At 36.7% G+C, this 20,608-nt stretch overlaps 1 protein-coding gene across 5 annotated transcripts in view; it reads left to right on the top strand.

The window, feature by feature from the left end:
• sfmbt2 (Scm like with four mbt domains 2) overlaps positions 1-20,608 on the top strand; it is a 93,749-nt gene that overhangs the window by 37,020 nt on the left and 36,121 nt on the right. For 4 of the 5 annotated variants that reach the window (XM_059326397.1, XM_059326398.1, XM_059326400.1 and 1 more), the window contains 2 exons: positions 3,043-3,283; positions 9,168-9,188. In XM_059326397.1, coding sequence (XP_059182380.1) covers positions 3,043-3,283; positions 9,168-9,188 — 262 coding nt within the window. The remainder of the gene's footprint in view (positions 1-3,042; positions 3,284-9,167; positions 9,189-20,608) is intronic. The other variant, XM_059326401.1, reaches the window with a different exon arrangement.

Raw genomic sequence — 20,608 nt, 5'->3', positions numbered from 1 at the left:
TCTCCCTCATCTCTCTCTCTCTCTCTCTCTCTGTCTGTCTCTCGCTCTCTCAGTCTCTCTCTCCCTCGCTCTCTTTCTCCCTCTCTCGCTCTCTCTCTCTTTCTTTCTCTCTCTCAGTCTCTCCCTCTCTTTCTCTCTCTCAGTCTCTCTCTCCCTCGCTCTCTTTCTCCCTTTCTCGCTCTCTCTCTCTCTCTTTCTCTCTCTCAGTCTCTCTCTCTCTTTCTCTCTCTCAGTCTCTCTTCCTCTCTCTCTCTCTCTCTCGCTCTTTCTCTCAGTCTCTCTCTCTTTCTCTCTCAGTCTCTCTTTCTCTCTCTCTCTCAGTCTCTCTTTCTCTCTCTCTCTCGCTCTCTCACTCTCTCTCAGTCTCTCTCTCTCCCTGTCTATCTCTCTCGCTCGCTCTCTCACTCTCTCTCTCTCTCTCTTCCTCTCTCTCTCTCTCTCTCTCTCTCTCTCTCTCTCTCTCTCTCTCTCTCTGTCTGTGCCTGGACAAATTGAAACAGTGATTTCTCTTGGGCCTGTACACACACACACACACACACACACACACACACACACACACACACACAGCGTTAGCTGCTGAGGCTGCCCTGTAGCTCTCTTACATAAGCCGGCCAGAGTGATACAGCACGTTTGCATTGTTGAAGCAGGAAGTCACAGGGCCGTTTGTATTGTGTTTATTTCTAAGATGTTGGCTTTTTCCATTCACTGGAGAGTGTGTGCGTTTGTGTGAGTGTTGAATGTGAACATCCTGTCGGGCTTGTAGTGTTCTCAAGAATTGTATAGCAGCCTGTGGCTATGGTGGAAACGCATTATGCTGCGCTGCATTCACTGTCGTTCAGATTTATCGCTTTCTCTGCACAAGGACAAGCTGAGAGAGGCTGTTCTTTAGTGCAGAGGGGTTTTTGTTTTAGGATGATTTTTTTTTGTTTTTTAAGGCTCATTGATTATACGTGTTGGTAATTAAACCTCACCTGTACCTGCTTTTCTTACATTTTTATTTAAAAATCTGCTGCTAAAACTGGGTGATGTTCTGCACTGTTAATAAAACATTGTGATGTAAGAATAAATATTATCATTATTATTGTTTTTATTATTATTATTATTATTATATTTTGGGTTTTGATTATCATGATCAGGGCTGCAACTATCAATTATTTCCATCATAAACTAATATTCATTATATCACATTTAACTAATTAATGGTTCACTCCATCAAAATGCTTCAGAACTTCTTGTTTTAATTAACAGTCAAAAGCTAAAAAAAAAAGAAGAAGATAAAATTAACAATTAAGTAAACACATAAAAAAGTTAAAAATTAAATTAAATATATGTAAAGGTACAATATGCAACATTTCTGCATTAAAATGCCTAAAAACAACAAGATCTGTTGTTTATTTTGTTGAGTTTTGCACTTACATAATTCCCAATATTTCCAAAAAATGTTAAAACCCAGAAAATTTTAAATTTATTTTAATTTTAATTTTAATCAAGTTAACAGTCAGTTAATTTAGTTGCCTGTCAATGATGTAATATCCCCTTTGAGCATGCATCAGTGGTTTGGTTGTCATACATTTTTTTCTCCAGTTTTAAGCCACATTTTTAGCATACACTTGGTCTTTTTGACTCTATATTTTAACTGGATGAAAAGTTTTTGTCATCAGACGTCTGGATCTTAAGTTATCAGAGAAAAAAGCTGAGAAAACGTGAAGAAACGCTACCTGTGTCCACCAAACTGCATCAGAAAAACACTGACTTTTAATGTGAAACTGCTTATCTAAGTGTTTTTTTCTGGTTTAAATGAACTGGTTAATTTTCTTTAAGTGGAGGATCCAAATAAAAACCTCCTGAACGATGAAAACTGAAGGAATTGGAAACTACCATTAACCGATTTTTCCTGATTTAGTCACGAATATTTAATTTTATCAAGAGAAACTCAAATACTTAAAACAAAAGTTCTTGTTTGGGGTGAATTTTTCATAGTTTGAACGTCATTCCTGTTGTTTTTGGTAACATTCAGTCCAACAGAGCGACACAAGCAGACAGACTGCAAATAAACAAAGACAAACATCAGACTTGTTACCCAATGTGAGCATTAACTTCCTCCCTGGTTCACCTTTGACCTGCCACACGTACTCTAGGTGTGTGTGCACAGTTTTTCTAAGCATTAGGTAAGATAAGATAAAACTTGATTCATGCAGAAGAAACCTGCTGTGCAGCTGTTGCAATAAAAAGTTAGGAGGGTGCAAATTAAATACTTAAAAGTTGCAAAAAATTTAAAAAAGAAGATGACAATAAGGTGCAATTCAAGCTTTAGATTGCATGTTTCACAAAAAAAGTGATTATAAGTGGCACAGTTAAATTATAACTTTTATACGACGGCGTATTAGGGCCAAGTATGAAAAAAAAAAGAAAAAGAATACGGACCCAGGGGAGAGGGGTAATATTTAGAGAAAAAAGTGGCAAATTTACAAGATTTAAAGTGGAAATCTGCGAGAATTTTTTTGCTGATTTATGAGGAAAAAGTGGCAAATCCACAAGAAAAAAGCCGCAAATTCACGAGATTAAAGTGGCAAATCTATGAGAAAAAAAGTTGCAGATTTATGAGAAAAAGCGGAAGACATGCACAGGTAGAAACGAATGAAATGTAGTGATGTAATACTTTGAAAAAACAAAACTCTATCCTATTTTCCCGACTTTTTTTCTCATAAATCTGCGCCTTTTACTCGTAGATTTGACACTTTTTTCTCATAAATCTGCAACTTTTTCTCGCAAATTTGACACTTTTAATGTCAGAAATCTGCAACTTTTTTCTCGCAAATTTGCCACTTTAAATCTCACAAATCTGTGACTTTTTTCGCGTAGATTTGCCACTTTAATCTTGTAAATTTGCGACTTCTTTTCTCAAAACATTACCCCCCTCCCCCGGGTCCCTATTTTTCTATTTTTTCATACTTGTCCTGAATACGCCGTGGTAAAACTAAGACCCAGGTTATAAAGAAAAAGAGGTATTGATCCTTTAATGTGCTGCCATGTGTCTGTCAGGTGGAGATCAGCCTGCAGAGCAGCTTCCAGCCCGGCATGAAGCTGGAAGTGGCCAATAAGAGCAGCCCGGACACGTACTGGGTGGCCACCATCATCACCACGTGCGGCCAGCTGCTGCTGCTGCGCTACAGCGGCTACGGCGAGGACCGCAAGGCCGACTTCTGGTGTGACGTCATGACGGCCGAGCTGCACCCGGTGGGCTGGTGCACGCAGAACAACAAGACCCTGATGCCCCCCGAAGGTAGGAAGAAACTCTGTGAAGCTGCTGTCTTACTCACACATGGAGGATAAATCAATAGCTGAAAATTCACGTCTTTACTGCATGATAGATAAAATAATCAGGCGGCTTAGATAAATAAAGGGGACACGCCGGACAAAAGCACCACATTTTTTTCACATGCTCTCCATCACCAAAAGTTTCAATTTTTGGTAGGAGCCACTTCATCAAGATTGTGGATCGGAGATGGCAGCCATATAAAGTCTATGAGAACCAATATGTCGTCCAAGCCAGTAAGAAGGTCAATCTTGGTGTCAAAATCTACATTTTCTGGGTCAAAGAATCATTTAAAGCTATTGAGAATATCACTAGATGATTATTATAATAGGTCATATACAGTGCATGTATTCTGAATAATTGATAACATGCACTAAAGGTGCAAGTGTCTGTGGTGCAAGGTGCTCATGCATGAAGGCACACTGGAATTGCAAAGATCTTTGTGGTTGTAAATGTAATAAATGATAAAAGTGAAGCTAATAAAGTTTAATTAAATGTATGCATGTTATCAATTTTTCAGAATACATGCACTGTATACGACCTATATTAATATATGTCAGACCGCTTAGGAACTGAGTTGGAAATTAAGTTAATATATGGCCAAAATGAACATATCTATTTGATCAAATAATCTTCTAGTGATATTCTCAATAGCTTTAAATGATTCTTTGACCCAGAAAATGTAGATTTTGACACCAAGATTGACCTTCTAAGTGGCTTGGAAGACATATTGGTTCTCATAGACTTTATATGGCTGCCATCTCAGATCCACAATCTTGATGAAGTGGCTCCTACCAAAAATCAAAACCTATAGTGACTGACTAAAAGCCTTTAAGGGTAAGAAACCAATCAGAAAGCAGCTACTGTCATTCAAAACACACACTTTTATCAATAAGTGACTTTTTAAAAATGCTAATTATAAATTACTGTTAATTATCTTGTTATAGAATAAGAAAATAATGATGAAACAGTACTAGAGATGGTCAGGTGAATCTCATAATCAACAGATTTTGCGCGGAAAATAATTGAAGATACAGAGATTTATTACACTACTTTATTAAAGGCTCATAACTTTTAATTTATTGAGGGGACTCTATCATTATTTTATGTTCATATTTAACAATAAATAAGTGCAAATTTACAATAGCTGCAACCACGTATGCACATGCATTCACACACGCACACACTTGAAAGTTGAACGTTTGGTTATAAGGTGAGCTCTGCTTTATGGGCCAATAAGGTGAAATATAATGAATCAGTCAGTCCTCTGGCTCACGACCAATCTTTCCTCAAAATCTTACACAAGACTGGAAATCTATTTGGAAGTTACGTGCGTGCACCTTGCACCTTACACACACAAACACTTAACCTACATGCCAGATTTTACAGCCAAAAGCTGCCAAAGGGTGGAGACGTTTTTTGCACTGAGTAACAGAGAATAAAATATTTAAGGGGAAAACTGTAGTTTATGTTTCTGACCTGTGCAAACTATAAACAAGTGTTAATAATGTTCAGATATCAGAGGACTAAAATGCTGTGGAGTATTTTATTTTCTACTTTTTTCACATCTTTTTGGGAGGGTGTCATGTGCTGAACATATTTTAAAGGGGAAAATAAAGGATTCTGGGCCATATAAATGAAACCAGCATTTTTGTAGGGGCATTTTATGCATTTTTTCAGGTTTTTCACAAAACATAAAAAAATGATGGCCAGCATCATGAGGAGAGGATTTAGGTGGGAAAAAAAACATTTTTGTCAAAGAAATATTGCAATTATTTTATGAAGGTGACAACATGTAACAAAGCTCCTCAGTCTGACATGAATAGTCTGTGTTGAAAAACTTTAGCAGCTGGTTTACTTTCTATCCTGATACTATTTTTTTCCATGACTGTATTTCTTGTGTGGTCTGAACAAGAATCACAAAGTTTCAATTTAAATGATAAATGATCAGTAAATCCAGCAATAACTCACTTTAAAGAAGCTTGAAGCAGTGAATGTGTGTTGAAAACTTTCGCGCACTTTGTTAAAACAATGTTTTTTGAGGTAAAAACATTTTAGCAAACATAAAAAAATCCGTAAAAACTAAAAGAAATCAAATGATAAGCCTTAACTTAACTGTGCCTTACAATGATAATATGCAAATATGAACACATTTGTGCCTTGTGATGCACAAACAATGGTCTAAGAATCAAAAAGTTTCAGTTTAAATGATAAATGATCACTAAATCCAGCAATAATTCACTTTAAGGAAGCTTGAAGCAGTGAAATTTAGGCATTTTCTGTTAAAAAAACGACTGAAATGATGAAGCAAATGTCAAAGCAGTTGCCAATTAAATTTCTTCAGCTGGTTTACTTTCTATACCGATACTAGTTTTTTCCAGCCTTAACTTAACCTTGTGATGCACTTTGCACTTTACCCACAGCTGCTTTTTCTTCAGCCTTTTCATCCTGAATGAAAGTAAATCTGATTGAGAGCTTTTAAATCTTTGGGCCTGAAAGGAAACTTCTCAGGTCAGCTTCTAGTTGATCCACTGTATTTACTGAGGAGTTTCAGTTTGACTTTAATCCTCACAAACCTGGTGAACACCTCCCACCTTCACCCTTCAAAGAACGCTTCACAGAGTCAGTGGAAAGACAGGTTTCCCTCAGAGAGCTTTGATTCTCAGGACGGCTCAACTGTCATTTATCTACGACACATCACGCCCTCGCCATCACAGCCACGTCTCCTCTTTCCAAAATAAAGCGTCCTGCTCAGCGTCTCCAGCAGCCGTTCGTCCTGCTGTCTCTCTCTCTCTCTCCACATCACAACGTTTCCACCTGCGGCGCCTCAGACTGATGACTCGCCTCCCCCGCCTTGTTCAGACCGTTTATTTTCCCGACACTTCTCCTCTGATGGATGGCGTTCGCCGGCCGTTGTTGTGGAGACGACCTGGATACGTTTCCACCTGACTCGGGTGTCCTCGTCTCTCACACCGGCTCCATATGTCCTTTTCACCATCTTCCTCTCTTGCATTTTGCAGCAGCAGGCGCTTCATAAATGTCTGTTTTACATCTCAGCCCATTATCTATCAAGCAGGGACACTACAGGTTGAATTTTCTTTCAATGCTGCAGTGGAGAAGCCTTTTCTTCTGCTCGTCGCATGCTGTATTTCAATTATTATTTTTTTAAATGTATTTATCATGCACCATAAGAAAAGACAATAACAAAAAACAGAAATTAAACAAGAACAGTAAGTGCGGGAGAAAAAAAGTTGAAATCATGGAAAAAAGTCAAAATTACAAAAAAAGTTCAAATGATGGAAAAAAGTTCCAAATTAAAAGAAAAAAGTTGAAGTCAAGAGAAAATAGTCAAAATAATGAGAAAAAAAGTTGAAGTCATGAAAAAAAGTCAAAATGAAAAGATACAAGTTGAAGTCACGAGAAAGAAGTCAAAATGACAAAAAAAAGTTGAAATCATGGAAAAAAGTAAAAATGACAAAAAAAGTTAAAGTCACGTAAAAAAGGTCAAAATGAGAAGAAAAAGTCGAAGTAACGAGAAATCATTCAAAATGAGAAAAAAGTCTAAATCACGAAGAAAAAAAAGTCACAATGAGTAACAAAAAACCCTATACAATTTTCACCAAGCTGACATACAGCCATGGAAAAAAATATTAGACCACCCTCTCTATTCAATTTCTTGTTTATTTTCATGCCTGGTACAACTAAAGTTGTTTGGAAAAATATAATGATAACAATAAAAATAACTCATAAGAGTTTAATTTAAGAGCTGATATCTAGACATCTAACATGGTTTTCTAGATAATGATTTTGGTTATTATCAAGAAAACCATGGAAAATGTCTAGATATCAGCTCTGCAATTAAACTCTTATGAGTTATTTTTGTTGTTATAATTATATTTGTCCAAACAAATGTACCTTTTGTTGTATCAGGCATTAAAATGAACAAAAATTGAAGAAAACAAGGGTGTAATCATTTTTTCCACGGCTGTATTTCTTCTGTTGTCTGAAGTTTAATTTTAAAGTGAATTTTAGGCATTTTCTGTTAAAAAAAACGACTGAAATAATGAAGCAAATGTCTAAGCAGTTGCTAATTAAATTTCTTCAGCTGGTTTACTTTCTATACCGATACTAACGGCAACTACTAAAGACACAGTGAGCATCTCTGCCTTAACTGAAGATGTAAGAGATGGAGCACAACGGAGGTGATTATTTCTAAAATATCTGCAGTTGCATTTTCTAAAGAAACATGTCTCACAAACTGCTGTTGCTAATCTCCCTCTGACACACAGCTGACTCTTTTCTTTCACTTTTACTTAAAAAACAAAAAACACATGCACACGGCACATGTTGCCTTCTTGCATCACGTCAGAGTCATGTGCAGCCGCTGGCTTCTTCTCCAGATCAGCAGCGCAAAACTGACAAAAATGACTCAACAAATGGAAACAGTGGCCAATTAAACTTCTGTCCATCAATGAATCATTTAACCCTTAATAGGGCACTCACTGAAATACTTCCAATTCCAAATTTCAACCCTAGAGAATATTGGAGGATATTACATACAGCCAGAATGTGTAAAAAAAAAACAACATACGGACCCGGGGGAGGGGGTAATATTTTGAGAAAAAAGTTTACTAGATTAAAGTGGCAAATCTACGAGAAAAAAATGTGCAGATTTATGAGATTTAAAGTGAATCTGCGACAAAAAAGTTGCTTTTCCCCACTTTTTTCTCGTAAATCTGACTTTTTTTGCACAGATTTGCCACTTTAAATCTCTTAAATCTGCGACTTTTTTCTTGTAGATTTGCCACTTTAATCTAGTAAATTTGCAACTTTTTTCTCTAAATATTAATTATTATTACAAGTCACTGAAGAATAACTCTGTTTGTACGACTGTTTCTTGCAGATTTTTTCTAAATTTCTAAATAGAGCTGTGAGTTGCAGCAAAAACTGGTAAAAATCAATATTAGTATTGAGCTGTGCTTCTAGTAGCAAGATAACTGTAAACAAGGCTGAATAATGTTCAGATATCAGAGGACTTAAATTCTGTGTTTTGAGTATTTTAGTATATGCTATTTCTGAGGATTAAGGGTGCCATGTGTAGTACATAATATAAAGAGGATAATAAGGATTTTGGGCTATATAGATACATACATTTCTATAAATTTGCTATTTTTAGGGGGCATTTTATGCTTCTTTAAGCATAAATATATGTCATGTAATAAAGGCCCTTGGTCAGACCTGAACAGCCTGTATCCATAATCTGTAGTGCACCTTGTTAAAACAATGTTTTTTGAATTCAATTTACAAATTAGACAAGATTTAAATTCAGATAAAGCTGTAAATTACACAAAATTAACACAAACCCAACAGCACCATAAAAAGGACTCTTGTGTATGTTTGAATGAGATTTTGTTTCTTTCTCTCGAGAACATTTTTCTGTCCTTGTCCTTGTTTTTGATGATGAATTTAGAAACATGAGAGCAGCTGAAGCTCAATAACAAACTGATTTATTTCACTGACCGTCTCTTCCTGTGGCTCTCAGAAAACTCAAATTAAAAAAATTCCCCCTTTTCCTCTTTTAATAACGAAGGACAGCTGACATCTGACGATTAATGATGCAAAATGAAGCGTAGCTGGTGAAATAAAGCAGCTCCAGACTCCCTGAAGAGAATCCTGCAAGATACTGTCAACTTGTGTGAATACGACCAAAAAGTAGCTTCATTTCAGAGCTTTGCATCATGTTGTCTTTGCTCAGTTAGACAGAGAAACAGAGAGTGTGTGTCACCTGTGTCACAGTTACCTGTTTTATTTGTTTCCTTTTTTTTGTTTGTTTGTTTGTTTTGTTTCTCAGATAACGTTTACCTAAGAAAAGGTAAGCAGCTCTAACAGACTCTGACTAACTCGCCTGCCTGCTAATGTAGCAGCTAACAGACCAACACTGGTAGACTCACAGCTGCATGGACAGTGTTCTCCTCCTGCTCCTGCTGCTGCACCTCCTGCTCGTGCTCCTCAATCTTCTCCTTCCTCCTCCACCTCTCTTCTTCTTCCTCCTCCCCCTCCTGCACCTCTGTTCCTCCTCCTCCTTCACTTCCTTCTCCTCATCCTCTACCTCCTCCTCCTCCTGCACCTCTCTTCTCCTTCCTCCTCCACCTCTCTTCTTCTTCCTCCTCCACCTCCTCTCCACCTACTCCTCCACGTCTCTTCTTCCTCCTCTTCCATCTCCTCCTCCTCCTCCACCTCCTCTTCCTCTTCCACCTCCTCCTCCCTCCTCCTCCACCGCTCCTCCTCCTCCCTCCTCCTCTCTTCTCTCTCCTCCTCTACCTCCCCCTCCTCTTCTACCTTCTTCACCTCCTCTTCCTCTCCACCTCCTCTCCCCCTCCTCCTCTTCTCCTTCCTCCTCCTCCTCCTATTTTCACCTCTCAACACAGGAAGTGAACTCACAGCTCAGTTGCCTTGCCTCCTCTTGCATGTGACTCCTTTTCTAGCTGAGTGTGCCTTAGCAGAGTGATCTCACACACACACACACACACACACACACACACACAGACACAGACACACACACACACACACACACACACACACACACATACACACACACACACACACACACACACACACACACACGCTGCTGTCTGTGTCAAGCTGTGCTCGTATGATAACTAGTGCAAAACGCAGCAGCTCAGTGAGAAACACTGAGATGCTTCTGATAAAGACGCCTCCTCCTCCTCCTCCTCCTCCTCCTCCTCCTCCTCTCATGTGGAACAAACAAACTGAGTCCTGTTGTACTAGAAAAAAACATAAAAAACATGTCGCCAGTGTCAAATGAAAAAAAGGTCAGAAGTTTAAGAACCGCTGTGGTTAAAATGTGTCGCTGGCTGATTAAACCGATAACAAAGAGGCGTTTTAGATACAGACATTAAAAACAACAACAACAACGACATTTAAAGGCTTTTGCATATCAACATTTCAACACATGAACAAACCAAGGTTATAATAGTTTTGGATTTTTCATTAGTTTTAGTTTTAGTTTCGTTGTGATTTTTTGTTTTCAAATTCAGCTAGTTTTTTAATGTTGTGTCTTTTTTTGGTCATGTTGATACTTCCTCCAGCGGCCCCCAGGTAATTAGAGTTAGAGACCCCTGGTCTAAGTATATTTTAATGCTGATACTTTGTAATTAAGTAAGGTTTTGAATGCAGGACTTCTACTTGTAGTGGATTAATTTAACAGTGAGGTATTAGTACTTTTACTGAAGTAAAGGATCTGAGTACTTCTTCCACCACAGCATGTGTCTCTCTCTTTCTCCCCGAAGACCAAGAGGAAGGAATTAGATCAGCTAATCAAAAATGAATATAATATAATAATAATTTAATAAAAAATGAAATAAAGTAAATATTCTAATAATATCTTTGACCCAGAGGAGACAATCTTAGGCTGTTTATGCTCAGAGATCGTTTGAGGGTCGACAAGTGTTGCACAAGCTCTTGACTTTAACACCTGTTTTATCTTATTAAACTGAAAATACAAACAAAAGTACAACTTCTACATTCTCTTCTCTCTCTTCCACCGAACTGAGACTAAAACACACTTCATTCAATCTGCAACAAAACAAGACCCACCAAACCTCTTGTCACACTCTGACTCAGAGTGAGGGTAGGTTGCCGTTTGGCATACTGGAAAATTCCCCCAAAAACCAATTTGTAAGGGGAAACTGCCTTACAAAATTAATGACAAGCCGCAGTCAAAAAAATTGAAGGTGCAAAAAATACCATTTCTTATGGTCAACCACAAGAACTATTTACATCAAAAGAAAACCTCAAAATATTAAATACATTTTCTACACGGGAGGGTCAGCACTGCTCAGCAGTCCCCCAGCGACTACCCCAAGGGAGCAAAAACTCTCCCATATATAGTCTTTGTTAAATCTTTCCACTTTTGGGGTTTTTCTAAATACCCAGGTATACCGTAACATGATGCAGCTACTATAAACCCGACCGCTATAAAACTCACACAGTTCTCATTTTCCTGACTAATCTCGTGTTTCCCTCCGTCTACGACGCCCGCCACAGTTTCACAATGAACCAAAAAGACTTTTCTTAGCAGTCGGGGGTCTGTGCAGACGTTTGTGGCTGTTAGAGCCACGTCATCACCCTTCATACCTGAACATCTATGGTTAAAGTGTTTATAGGGTTGATTGATTGAGAATTTATTTGAACACAAAATAAAAGATGAACAATTAAAAACAAACGAACAACAATAAATACAAGACAACAACACAAAATGAAACAACCACAAGACAACACTTATTAGTGTTCAAAAGGAGTCAAAGCTTATTAAATCCCTTTTCCCTCAGTTAATTTACTATATTCAGTTATATAACAACAATTATATTTACAGTGCCTTGCAAAACTATCCATAGCCCTTGGATCTTTCACCCTTTTGTTGCTATGAAATCATGGTTAATATAATTTGGCTTTTTTTTTTTAAAGAATTTGCAAAAAGACTTTTAATTAATTGATACTGTTTTGTAAAAATCTGTGTTCACTTTAATATTAAAGTGGGATTTTTTGCAAATTCTTTTTAAAAAATGCCAAATTATATCGACCATGATTTCATGTGTAAAAGCAACAAAAGGGTGAAAATTCCAAGGGGTATGAATACTTTTGCAAGGCACAGTATATATATGTATGTATCACACATAGTAATGCAGTTTATAAACTTATTATTACCATTATTAACATACATAACTTGTTATGACCGTACACACACGTAAGTACACTTCCACCCATGTAGTCACAATGAGACAACATTGAACAAACAACAACAACACACACAAAAAGAAAAATAGTAATAATACATTTTTTTTTAAAATAAGGGCGCAGAAGTTCTTCATAGATCTGTCCTCTTCATTTAAAGTGAACCACATTGATGCATTTAACTCTAGATCGCAATGTACAGGTGCATCTCAATACATTAGAATATGATGGAAAAGTCCCAAATAGCCCCAACCAAGTATTGAGTCATATAGATGACATACTTTTCAGAGGCCAACATTTCCATATTAAACATACACTGAAAAAAATTGGAGTGACATTTACTTTTAAAAAAGCTAGGCAAGTTTTTCCACACAGAAAGTGTTTGTAATCTTTACTCAGGCTGTTTCTAAGTAATGTTTATTTAATAGAATCACTTATTTTTTTAATGAAAATAAACAAGTAAATTGCCGATTCACTGATGTCCCTCAGTTACATTTTACTTGGAAATATCAACTAATTAAGCCAATGAACTGGTTTAGTGAATATTACTTGGAACAAATTATTAAATTTACATTCAAAACTGAGGACACAAAATAACAATCACTAAGTAATGCACTACATGAAAAACTGCTATTTTAAAGTAAAAGCACTGAATTCATCTTTCTTTGTAGAATTTATATAGATGATTGAAATAATAATTACAGGGCCAAAAAAAAATCTCTTTTTTTCAGTGTACTTTTAAAATTGGTCTTGTGTTATATTCAATTTTTCATGGAAAAAAAGATTAGATGGCCCTTTTTCTTCTATTTCTTGCTCATTTTAATGCCTGGTACAACTAAAGGTACATTTGTTTGGAGAAATATAATGATAACAACAAAAATAGCTGATAAGAGTTTAATTTAAGATCTGATATCTAGACATTCTCCATGGTTTTCTTGATAATAACCAAAATCGTTATCAAGAAAACCATGAAAAATGGCTGGATATTAGATCTTAAATTAAACTCGTTTGAGCTATTTTTGTTGTTATCATTATATTTGTCCAACCAAATGTACCTTTAGTTGTACCAGGCATTAAAATGAGCAAGAAATAGAAGAAAACAAGGCTGGTCTAATGTTTTTTTTCTTGACTTTAGGTGAGGTTTTGCTGAAAAAAATAATATAAAAAAGTAAAAAACGGCCAAAATAGCTTAAACTCAAAAGGGTTAAAACAGTGATATAAAGTGTCAGGAAATAAAAGATCAATGCAGATGAAAACGGTAAAATAATCAAAAGAAACCAGAGTAAAACAGATTAATTAGGGAAGGTTTATTTGCATCAAACTGAAGCTGGGCTGTGATTCTTCCACCCGGAGCGCTTCACACAGTTTCACTATGACTCTGAACCAAACCACCGTCTGATTGGCTGCTCTACAGAAAGCAGCACGGCGGTTTTGAACAAGCTCGCTTCCAAAAATGTTTTTAAATCTGCAGGTTTCTCATTTCCTCTCAATCACCATCTCACCAGTTGTTTTTTTTTTACCCTCCCAGTTTGGGAGAAGGTGCAAAACCTGAATACAGATAAGTGTTTGGATTGGACGAGCCTCATAAAACCAAACAAGCTAAATCCCTCGTCAAACTTGCTTACTCACTCATGACACACACACACACACACACATTCTTGTACTTATATCTTTGTGAGGACCCTCATTGGAACAGTGAATTCCCTTGGAAGGTCATAATAGTTTTGCATTTTTCATCAGTTTTAGTTTTAATTTTGTTGTGAATTTTTGTTTTCAAATCCAGTTAGTTTTAATGAGTTTTAAGAGTGAGTTTGCTAGTTTTAGTTCAGTATTTATTTCTTTGAAATGCTTTAGTTTTAGTTTAGTTTTTATTAGTTGTAGTTTTTTTTGTAATGGGGTATTTGTTGGGTGGGAGATTAAAAGAGGTCACAGTAAATTTTGCCTTTATTTCCTTTGCCTGATCCATCTTCATTATGTATGAAAAAAGATGACAAAGACAAAAAACGAAGGACATTTTCACTATAATTTTAGTTAGTTATGTAACCACACAATACAGTTTCAGTTAATTATCATTATCATGTAACCTTTAACCCTTAAAACAAAGTCTGAAATCTCAAAAAAGCCTTTAAAGAAGTGAGGACCGGCCGAAATGTCCTCACTTTGCAAAAATGTCCTCACTCTGTTGGTTAAAAACGTGTTCCGGTCCTCACTATGTCGGAAGAACAAGAACACACACACACACACACACACACACAAATACACACACAGGCTCCCTCCACTTTAAATGCTCCTCTGCTAACTGATGCGTTCAGCAAAGCTTTTGTGCTCATCAAATCAGCGCCCGTATTAATCAGCGTCTCTGTTTGCAGGAAGAGCCCACCAGCCTCCAGCCTCTTCTGTTGCATAATTTGGTTCATTTTTAGAAATTAAAAAGTCATTTGAAAGACAGTTTTTCCACCACACCTATAATGACTTCACAGCCTTTTTTTCCAGTTGGAATATAAGATTAAATTACTCTTAATTGAGATGAATTCACTCAATACAAATTAACAGGCTTTAGATTGAAATAATGGACTTGTTTGTGTGCATTTCTTATAAATATTATAACGATTTTAGACAGAAAATTGCATGATAAATGTTAAGCAAGTTTTGAATTTAGAGTAATGCGAAATGCTCCCTAGCAGGTGAACCTAAAAGTTAAAATTTTGTGTCTTTTTGTGTCTTATTTTAGTCATTTTGTGTCTTTTTTTGGTCATTTTCTGTCTTTTTTTGGTGATGATTTCAAAGTTCTGGAAAAGTCCCATGATGCATTGCGACACTCCCACATGTATTCTGATGCATTTCATTGGCCAAGAGACTGAAAATAGGTGGAAAAAACTACAAATACTGCGACGTATCAGCTTTTACCGGCTTTAATGGTAGAATAACGCAACATCGCTCCCGGTTTTAATGGTAGAAATGCGCTAATGCTTTCCCGCCTTAAATGGGTTAATGCAAGTTGTATATTATACCTTGAAATCCACCATAAGTCAGCCTCCTCTACAGATTTCTGGTGGTTTCAGTGTATATGAAGCCTCGGGGGTCGAGCTCAGGGAGGAAATCTTGTTAAGACGGAGTCCTGTGTGCATGCATGTGTGTGTGTGTGTGTGTGTGTGTGTGTGTGTGTGCATGTGTGTCGCTAACATTCATCCATTCATGTAAAGAGCTCTTTAAAGCTACATCACAAGTTTGGTCATGTGGTAAGGTAGCTGCTTGCTGAACAGATCCGACAGAGATGATTTGCATAATGAATTCACCACACTGCTTCCTGCCAGAGCCTGCTGGAGATGATGCTCCCAGATAGAGCCGTCTTCTGCTCTGCACGTGTGTGTGTCTCACTCTGTGTGTGTGTGTGTGTGTGTGGTGTTTTAAGAGCGAGGCTGCATATTCAGGCTGACACTAACACTGTGGTGAGAAAATATAGAGAGGGCTGCTTTAGTCTGGGTGTGACCCTTGTGATGCTAAAGATGGATTCATGCTTTGAGACAAAAGGCCCACCAGAGACGTGTGTTGGTTTTAACCTTTTACTACAAGAAAAATAATGATTTCAGGCTCCAACCAGTGGTGGAAGAACTATTCAGATCCCTTAAAGCAAAAGTACTAATTCTCATGAACATGGTGCAGCACAGAGCAAAAATCCAAGAGCATTGAATACATATTTTATTTGACCCTTTACAACATATACAATCTAAAGTCACTGTTTAATATCAATTTATAATCTATTTTAAAAAAATTTAAGGTATTTTCTGACATTTTTAGAGACACTGAGCAAAATTCATTACCGTAACACATTTTTAAATACGAAAAAAAACAACAAAAGGTTTTTTTTTCTTCCTTTGGCAAGCACTTAAATATGCTCAAGGGTAGCTGGTATCACCAAAATGTATTTTATTAAAATATAGAAATATTTTAATGCAAACAATTCTATCATTACCGTAACATTTAACCATTTTTTATCATCAATTTTCATTGTTAAATACAATACAATACATTGTTAAAACCATTATATTTGATTATATTATTTCATACATTCATATAAAAGTGAAATATATTTAGTTTAATAATGTCCTAATAATCTTCACAGACAGAACTTAGACTGGCTTCATGAGAATCACCCTTCTGAAGTAAAAGTACAAAAAGTATCAGAAAATGTACTGAAAGTATCAAAAGTAAAAGTACTCGTTAAACACAATAGACCCACTCAGATTGTTTAAGATATTCCAAATATATTATTAGAATATAATAATTGATGCATTTAAGTAAGTTGTGTTTTCATTTAATAAAGACAGGGCTCATTTTAACTATTTAATATACTGTCATGAGGTTTAATTTGAAAATAAAATGTCTAATCACTTTAAATTTATCATGTTTTTATGAAAAATCTCGATTTGAAAAGTATTTCAATCTGTCGGCTAAATGTAGTGGAGTAAAAAGTTCAATATTTACCTTAAATGAAGTGGAATAGAAGTTACATAAAATGGAAATACTCAAGTGCAGTACAAGTACCTCAAAATTGTACTTAATTACAGTACTTGAGTAAATGTATTTAGTTACATTTCACCACTGGCTCCAACTAACTATTATATTATTATGAATCAATGTGTTTTTCTTGATTAAGTCTACATAATGTGATAAAATGCTCATTCACAGAGTCCCTAAAGGCCGAGATATCAGCTTGTCTCTAGGGATTTACAGAATATTTCAGACTGAGAAATTATCAAACAACAGTAGAAGATTTCTGTTGTTATGAGCTGTTGATATGAAAACGTGTTGAATATTTATTACGGTGACACGTGTGATTTGACAGTCAAAATATTTAATTTGACTTGTTATGCAAAGTGTGATATTAAAGCAGAAGTATGTCTGAGAAGCAGCTTATTCATTTACTTAGATAGATAGATGGATAGATGGATAGATGGATAGATGGATAGATAGATGGATAGATAGATGGATAGATGGATAGATAGATAGATGGATAGATAGATGGATAGATAGATGGATAGATAGATGGATAGATGGATAGATGGATAGATAGATGGATAGATGGATGGATAGATGGATAGATGGATAGATGGATGGATGGATAGATGGATGGATAGATAGATAGATGGATAGATGGATAGATGGATGGATAGATAGATAGATGGATAGATGGATAGATGGATGGATGGATGGATAGATGGATAGATGGATGGATAGATAGATAGATAGATAGATAGATAGATGGATAGATAGATAGATGCCTGCACCATACAGCTGCTTATTCTGCAGTTCTTGCATGTATGTAATGTTTTTCTTCCGTTTCTTAACTGCCTGACCTTGCTGTCAGACAGTCTTTTCCAAACAGGAAGTGAATACATGTTGCTGTCCATCCATGCTCTCTTTAAAGCCACCAGACTCCTTTGACAAAAACATTCATTTTACTTTGCACAACATAGAAGCTGCTGGTCTATGCCAGTCTCAATTGGTTGGTCTGTTTGTGTTTTGTGTTTAAATGACTTTTGGATCAAATTAAACTCAGTAATTCATGCCAGCAAGGTTTGATACAGTAAGCTAGTTTGGCTCAAACTAATACTCTTGTATTTCTGTGTGTTTTATAGTTGTTATTGCAACTTTCAGTTTGCAAACTGTAGCTTTATCCAACTTAATTCTCAGCTCATTGGCTGATTGACGTACGGCCGCAGAACTGAACGCTCAGCGTGTTTCAGTTCAGTGAAACTGATACGCAGTCAGAGATTAAAGTTAAAATTTAAAAAATACACAGATCGATTAAAAAATACACGTGATCGACCAAATTCTTAACGACCATTAATCGATCATCGATTAATCATTCCCATCCCTTGTTTGTTTGTGTTATTGTGTGACTTAAATCGTTAGTTTGGATCACCAAAGTCACACAATAACACAAAGAAACTAACTGACAGAGATGTTTTTGTCAAAGGAGTCTGGAGGCTTTGAAGAGAGAAAAGATAACGGTGGTTTGGACTATTTCTACACTTCAGAAATGCTACTTCTCTGTACATCTTGCGTAGGTTTTTAATGAATGGAGAGTAGACCTAAATGTCTCACACACACACACACACACGCACACACACCTCTCCACTCCCAGTGCTCTGCTCCTGTGGGGCTCTTTAGCTCTCACCACAAACACATCACGAAGGTAATTCATATTTACACTGATTGCTCTAATATCCCCTGCCCTGTCGTGAAGAGGCTATAAACGTGTTAACAATATGTCGTCTGAAAGTGTCCGGCTCTAATTCAGCCACACACTCCTCTCAACAAACAGACAAATTGCGCCGTGTGACATTTTACATGCGGCCGCGCGCTGCAGTCATTACGGGAAAGGCCATCAGTTTAAAATGGAAGTAGGTAATTGTTTGAATTGACTTGGCTTTGTAACCCGGTGCGTTCGGGGCTGTTCATCTCCATGCCAGCGCATAATGACTGCAGAAGACGGAGGGGGAATCAAGCCTAATTTGCTCCCATTAACTCTGATTAGAATCTGTTGCACTGCTGTGATCGCGGCACAAAAAAGAAAAAGAAAAAAGGAAAAAGCCAACACAGAGACGATTCTTCTTCTTTAATTATAACATTGATTATCCAAAGTAAAGCTTTTAAATAAGCAGAGAGCCGGGGAGTGTTTACAGAGGAGAAGGAGCTGGCAGGGTATGCAAATATCAGCGTTCATACACGTATTTTCATATTTGTTTGTGTTTTTTAATGCTGGATTATTTGCATGGAGGCTTCAGCCAGCTCGATGCAGCCCGGGAGGAGGAGAAGGAGGCAGGAGAGAGAAGGGGGGAGGAGGTTAGCACGGAGAGAGAGAGAGAGAGAGAGAGAGAGAGAGAGAGAGAGGAGCGTGTGAGGAGGAAGAGGGGGTGTTTGGAGGAGCGCCTCCCTCAAGGTTAATTATGCACTTATTGTTATGTGAAAGTCAGGCTTTCACCTCGACGTGTCTGCTGCCTTTGGGATGGAAATGAAGAAAAATAGATCATTATTTATATAGAAAAAGAAGCACGACAGTATAATAAAACTGCACGCTGGGGGAGGGAGGACGGGGGAGAAGGGGGAGAAAAGGGCGAAGGAGGTTGAAGTTTGCATGTTTTAGCTGCAGCTACTACCTCTCTGCTGAGCTCTAAATGGCTTCATGAGTAATCTCAGCAGGATCTGTAAAAATAGTTTATCTATTTCTGCACACGCGAGATCAACACTGTACACTGAGTGCATGTGTGTGTGTGTGTGTGTGTGTTCCTGCAAAGTCCAGCAGCAGCAGCAGCAAGGAAAGAAAATAGTCTCACAGGAAAAAACACTATTATTAAACAAGGCCACAGAGACACTCAGTGTTCACGCTACTTTTGCAGGAAAACGTTGATTTATTCGCCAGAAAAATTCCTTAGTTGTTGATTTGATTGGGGCCGGACCTCTGGAGTCCAGATCTGCCTCCAGAGGATTTATTGATTTGAGCTCATAAGTCAATTATGTATTTAAAGTCCTGAGCAGCCTCTGCGGGGCTAACTGTCGGCTGTGTTTACTCAAATCTCTGATTTAAAAAGGGATTAGGACGCAGAGTTGCAGCAGAGCAGTAAAAAGTCTTAAAAAGGCAGCGAATTAATGACTCTAAAGGAAGACCTGAACTGGTATTTAAAGCTCTTCAATCAGTCTTTCAAATGTCTTTAAAATGCAAAGACAGGAAGTAGAATTTTATCAGTCTCTTTTTCTGATGCTGCATTGTAAAATTAACAAAAAATTGGTAAGATCTATTTAAAAATAATAAGTAAGCGTGGGTTCTCACCAGGTTCTCCGGCTTCCTCCCACAGTCCAAAAACATGCAGCTTAGGTTGGTAACACTTTACAATAACCAACTAAGTGATGTTTATAGATGGTTTATAAACCAATTATTAAACATTTACAAAGTGCTATACATATTAAAATGTCTTCAAATGTTTTCAACCAATTTCTTAAAGGTGAATATGAATAATGTCATACTTAATATGGTGTTAAAAATGTTAAAATGAGTGCAACTAAAACTATTAATAAACATAATTATTTACGATAATTGTAATGTAATTGTTTGTTAATGGCAAAGTAACTATAAGCTTACATTAATATACCATCTATTTGACATTTATAAATGATTTAGTTAGTTAAACATTAATAAATTATGTATTTACCATTCTAAATGGCCTATATACAGTACAGGCCAAAAGTTTGGACACGCCTTCTCATTCAATGCGTTTCCTTTATTTTCATGACTATTGACATTGTGATTCATCAAAACTATTAATGAACACATGTGGAATTATGTACTTAACAAAAAAGTGTGAAATAACTGAAAACATGTCTTATATTCTAGTAAGCAAAGGGTGGCTACTTTGAGGAATCTAAAATATAAGACATGTTTTCAGTTATTTCACACTTTTTTGTTAAGTACATAATTCCATATGTGTTCATTCATAGTTTTCATGCCTTCAGTGAGAATCTACAATGTAAATAGTC

This window comes from Centropristis striata, chromosome 22 (genome assembly GCF_030273125.1).
Source record: "Centropristis striata isolate RG_2023a ecotype Rhode Island chromosome 22, C.striata_1.0, whole genome shotgun sequence".
Lineage (NCBI taxonomy): Eukaryota > Metazoa > Chordata > Actinopteri > Perciformes > Serranidae > Centropristis > Centropristis striata.
The sequence above is the reverse complement of the archived record's forward strand: the minus strand, read 5'-3'. Positions and strand labels throughout refer to the sequence as shown.